Source organism: Pyrus communis, chromosome 16 (genome assembly GCF_041283825.1).
Source record: "Pyrus communis isolate YQ-2024b chromosome 16, ASM4128382v1, whole genome shotgun sequence".
Taxonomy (NCBI): domain Eukaryota; kingdom Viridiplantae; phylum Streptophyta; class Magnoliopsida; order Rosales; family Rosaceae; genus Pyrus; species Pyrus communis.
In genome coordinates, this window is record NC_142580.1 from 1,281,347 (window position 1) to 1,287,346 (window position 6,000).

General features: G+C 38.3%; 1 protein-coding gene across 1 annotated transcript; it reads left to right on the forward strand.

Annotated features, from left to right (window-relative positions):
- Positions 1-1,173: 1,173 nt before the first annotated feature.
- Positions 1,174-2,650, forward strand: LOC137731533 (21 kDa protein). Its single transcript, XM_068470657.2, has one exon. The coding sequence runs from the start codon at positions 1,844-1,846 to the stop codon at positions 2,477-2,479; it is 636 nt and encodes a 211-aa protein (XP_068326758.1). The 5' UTR covers positions 1,174-1,843; the 3' UTR covers positions 2,480-2,650.
- Positions 2,651-6,000: the final 3,350 nt, after the last annotated feature.

Here is a 6,000-nt window from a genome sequence, read left to right on the forward strand (position 1 = left end):
CCCCACGTATTTTTGTATCACTTGAATTTTTACTCGAAAGAAGTGTGCCGTATATGAACCGCGGTACCCGAGAATTCTTCAAACGATAGGATGATAGGCTTGTAAAAAGAAAAATAGATAAAGAAAAGAAGAAGAAGATAGGCTTTTCTTTTGGCCTAGCTAGGCAAAGGTTATTCAAATGTTCGTTCACATTGCTCATTACCTCAACTGTACTCGATTGAGCTCGTGACATAGAATATTGATTCAAATGCTCCTTATTTACAGGTGACATTTTCCCATGTCTAACGCAATTGAATTAGGCTAAATGTTGTTTTATCTTTGACAATGATGCGTGGCCATAGGGGGTGGGCCATTTGGGATTGAGACTTATTTCGGATCTTTGTGTTTGGAGCTCGTGGTTCGAGAAATCTGAACCACTCAATTTCTATTATACGATCTCTATTAGTCCATCACACTAACCCACTTTACAAAATCCAAAAGCTTGAACAGTATGAATCTTTCTCTCTCTCTTTTGAACAGTCCAAATCTCTCAGTCAGTAGGCTTCGGACATAAATATTCGAAATAGATCTCATTCCCACCATTTACACATGATTTACCCATTGGAAGCAGGTTTGTATAGATGAAATCATGATTATTCATTTTCAATTGCTAATCTATATTATGTTAAAAATAAGCTTACTTAATACAACTTAACATTAAACTCGTTGTAAATACACATTGTTATATGCGTTAATAGGAGTTAAAATGGAGGGACCCGAATTATTTGCTTGATTTTTATGTGCTTGGCTCCTCATATGGGTTTATAGTTGACACATCACTCTTAAAATTTGAATGAGATGTCATGTGGATATAAACTCGAACAGAGAATCCAAATCTAAAACTTTGATATCTTTTAATCGAGGCCGAGTACCACTAAACCTAATGATCACATGCAACAAAACCTGGCTATGTGATGTGATCCCTCGATCATGATCATGCATGTTTCTCTTTTGAAAAAGTTCTACTTGGAACCAAGAAAACCTGCCCCGGCCCCGCAGAAACACAAATTCATTTCAAGCTTTTTCATGTCTCCCTCATCATTAAGATTCGTTTGTATTGAGTCAATTGCGGCGATGAGCTCGTGAATCAATCATATATACCTTCTCCCAAAAGCTTCAAGATTAAGTTGAGATTAGGATCACATTAGCTTAATTGAAAGAGTCGAAGGAAATACACATCTGTTTGAGAATGTTTTGCTTTCACTAGTGGTGAAACAAAGAGTCGAAGGAAATACACATCTATTTAAGAATGTTTTTATACAAAATACTTTTGCTTATAAGCGTTTTGTTGACGCTATCATAAAAAAGATTTAACGTTTGTATAGTATTTTTGCATGCTTCTGGCTATACGTAGCTCGAAAATACTTTTTCTGCAAGTGCTTAGTGTTTAAAACCATTCTTAGCAATACCTTATTTCCAAAAACTCAAATGTTTTTATTCATACGATGTGTGGTGGAACACTGGAGCTAATAATCGAGTATTTGGAATTTGGACCCTACACAATAATGCTACAAAGTTGGCACGCTTAGCAATAGTAGCATTAGTGGGGTACCTTCCCCAGACCTAGAGACCCAAGCCTAACTAACGCACCCAACCGCCCTACCCGCCCACAGGATTAAAATGGCACCCCACCAGCCGTCCAATTATCCAGATCATCATCCCTTCTGGACGTTTCCATTGCATCCTAGCCGTTAATGGTGCAACTACTCTGCTACGTACATAAACCCCCCAGCCCACACATCATGCAGCTCAAGAAGCGGAGTCTTCGGTTTTCATTCAATAATACTCTCTATTCCCACACACCATGAACACCAACCGCATGTACACCCACTCCCTCCTCCCCCAACTCTCCTTCACCTTCCTCTTCTTCCTCATCTCACACCCCATTCCCACCGTCGGACTCCCATCCAAAGACTCGGAATTCATCCGTACAAGCTGCGGCACCACTCTGTATCCTGACCTCTGCTACACCTCCCTGTCCCGCTTCGCCAGTGCCGTCCAGGACAACCCGACTCGGCTCGCCAAGGTCGCCATCGGCGTCAGCCTCGCCAGGGCCCGCCGCATTGCTGCCTACGTCTCCAACATATCCCGTCAAGCCGACTACGGCGCCGACCCTCGCGCCTCCTCAGCCCTCCACGACTGCTTCTCCAACTTCGGCGACGCAGTCGACGAGATTCAAGGCTCCCTCAAACAGATGCGCCAGCTCAGTTCCACTGCAAACTCAAGAGGCGGATCCTCGTCGTTCCGGTTCCAGATGAGCAACGTCCAGACGTGGATGAGCGCCGCGCTTACCGACGAGGAGACCTGTACGGACGGGTTTGATGACGTGGAGGATGGGCCCCTCAAGACCGACGTGTCGAACCGGGTTGAGAATGTGAAGAAGGTTACCAGCAATGCCCTTGCGCTCGTTAATAGCGTTGCTGAGAAGGGCGCGCCCTGATAAAAGTCGAGCCTCCATCTCTGGTTTTGGTAGTCTTTGGCTGTTGGAGTAGTTGATTAGTAAGTTAATCAATGAAGATTAGTAGAGATTTGTATCAAACTTTACCGTCTGTTTTCATTGTGTGTTAATGTTGTTGTAATATATTTTGGTCTAATTGGTGATTGTTTTCCAGTTGCTATGGTTGTAGTTTATTAGGGTCCATAAAAAAATTAGAAGAAGTTAATCGGGGAGGAACTTTATGAGGGTAAATTACCTATTAGAGACTTTACTATTAATTGTTCGGGTTTTTTGTTCTTCTAAAAATGTCCTTTTTCAGGACAAATTTTTTTGATTATCCAGAATATGGCCCGCCACACTAACTATCAAAATATATGTTGTTGGATATTTTTAAAAACAAAATTTCAACTAATAATATTACGACGCTTATTGTATTAGGCCGTATTATCGGTCCATTGAATAATTTCTCTCTTTTTAATATAAAATGATTTTGTTCTTGTTATATTAATATTTTTTGAAAATTTATTGGAGAAAATCATTTATCTAATTTCTGTGTTGAAGATGATATGCTATGTGATTTTGATTTGAGGCTCATTAAGATGGATCTTTTTTCCCATATAATGAATGACGTTTCTTTCTCGCACCACATAAACCCTCCCACTTAAAATGATTTTTTTCTTGTTAAATTAATATTATTTGAAAATTTATTGGAGAAAATCATTTATCTAATTTCTTTTTGGAAGATGATATGTTATGTGATTTGAGGCTCATTAAAATGGATCTTTTTCCCGTATAATGGACGTTTCATTCTCGTACTACGTAAACCCTCCCATTCCCACCGCAGTACATGTACAACCACACATGCATGCAGTCATGAAGAACACTGAACGCAGGACGACCCAGTTTCTCCTCTCTCTCGTCTAGGATGGGCAACGTGACGGGTGATGTGATTATTTACCATAATCGTTTATGTTTATACTTGTATAACCGTTTATCCGTTAGGTAATTGCATAAACAGTTATACACATACCCATAACCGTTTATAAACGGTTAACCATACCCATAACCGTGTACTTATTAAACCATAACCGTTTACCCATTTAATCATAACCATTTACCCGTTTTTGAACTTGTTTATCATTTTTTTTTATCCATTTACCAATTTTTCACCCGTCTACATGTTTTTTTTTACAACTTGAAAATTACAAAAAAAAAATTTGTCATAATTTTTATTTTCTGACAATTAAACACCGTTATAAGTACATTTTAGGATGCATTTCCCTATTTTAATCATTTAAGTCCTCATACAATTCCAATAATTGAAATAATAGTTTACGAACACTATTTTTCTACTACACCCAAGCAAGTCTTTTATTATAATTCATATGATTACAAAGTAAAGCTTCTAAAAACAAAAAGTGGTCATTATCTTGAATACTAGATGATTCAAAGCTCCAAAATATTCCGAAACTAAACACTTTCGAACACTAAAGCTTTAGCATGTTCAATCACCAAGTCTCATCAACTAGTTGTCACTAATGTTTTACTCGTTATAACCGCGGGTAATACCCATAACCGTCCATTTAAATTTCACGGATAAACGGTTATGGGTATAACCGTTTGTTCGTTTAAACGGTTACCTATAACTGTGATACTGAACTTTAAATGAACGGGTAACCGCGATTTACCCAAACCCATGGGTATTTTGCCCATCCCTACTCTTGTCTTCCTCTTTTCATTCGGATCCCCATCCAATGAAACGGATCAGCTCGCCAAGGAAGCTCTTGACGTCGGCCTAACCAGCGCTCAGCGTATGGTTAACTACTTATCCAGCATCGCCCTTAACGACTGCATCGAGGCCTTTGGCACCGCCGCCGGCCTCATTCGCAACTCTCTTGAGCAGATGCTCCTGCTCAGATCCCCCAGCTCCCCGTCCTTCAGGCTCCCTTGAAGACCGACATATCCAATAGGGCGGAGGATTATAAAAAGGTTATTGAAAATGCGCTTGCACTGGTTCGTAAAGTTGCCGAGAAGCAGGCGCCGTGATCAACCCTCATCTGGTTTCTAGTAGTTTTTTTTGTCTGTTGGAACTATCAATTAGTGACTTGATTAAAGAAAATAAGTTAATGTTTAAATCACATTTAACAATCAAGTTCACGAGAACCCCTTTGTAATTGAGATTCATCGTCAACATCAATGGGTCCCGCCGGCAAACTATTGTTAATATCGCAGCCAATCTGTTGCTGTATATAGAAGAGAAACTTCTCTACCTGTCCGGACTCCCGACACTCTATTTCTCTCACCACACAATCGTTGGATTCCCACCTCCAATATTACACATTCATTTTCGTATACTTGACCTCAAACCTTATTACTTGCAATAAAGAAGAACCAAAATTTTCTATATCATTTAGAGTCATCAGTTATAATTAGTAAGGGTAAAATAACATTAATGTTGGGGTCACATGCACCAATTTTCCCCGCTTTGGCTTCACTAGTGTACCTGCACCAACAAATTCAATTTGGAGATAGAGTTATGAAATTAACAAGAATGTGTGGAAAGCTGATGAAATTTTTTAAAGAATAAGTACGTACGTACTAAGATTATACGGTAGCTGTTATTAGTGTTGTTTAGAGGCAATCAAAGCTACCCTAGTAGTGACATGATTTCGGCAGCTGATAAATTGGCTAATTTGAGTTTATGAAATTAACAAGAATGTGTGGAAAGCTGGATGAAATTTTTTAAAGAATAAGTACGTACGTACTAAGATTATACGGTAGCTGTTATTAGTGTTGTTTAGAGGCAATCAAAGCTACCCTAGTAGTGACATGATTTCGGCAGCTGATAAATTGGCTAATTTGAGTTTATTGTGTTTTTTAAGTTGCTGACGATGTTAGGGGTTCTAGACCTCCTGACGTCTTTTTGTAATTTCATTTTGTTGACCGTTTAACCCCATTGTTAATAAAAATTTACCCATGTAACAATTTATGCAAAATCCCTATTGAATATGTCACATTTATAGACTGTGGAGTATGTTGACAAATTCTCAATCACTTTTTTATCCATCAATTAAGTATGCATGTGACTTATTGTAGCTAAATCAATGAAGAATATCTCAATTCTATGTTAATTAATCAATCAGTTCACACATAAATTATAAAATATATTATGCCATAAATGAGAACCGTATCGAAATTAGACGTAAAATCTTCACGTCTCTTGTTGTGAATAGGTACTGATTGGCAAGACATCTTCAACCTCGTTTGAAAGTGCTTTTAAAATAATTGAAAACATTTTTGGAAAAAATGGTTTTTTCAGTATCCACTTGTATTTAAACTAAGGATTTGTTGCATAAACATTTTTGCCAAAAACCCTTTCATCCATTTTAAATGGACTTCCAAACAAGCCCTTCAACTGCCAATTATTTCCAATCTCCTTCTCTCCAATCAGATACACTGCCACAAAAAAAAAAAAAATTCATACCAAAAAAGATGGAAAGAATCATGTAATTTCCACACTATAT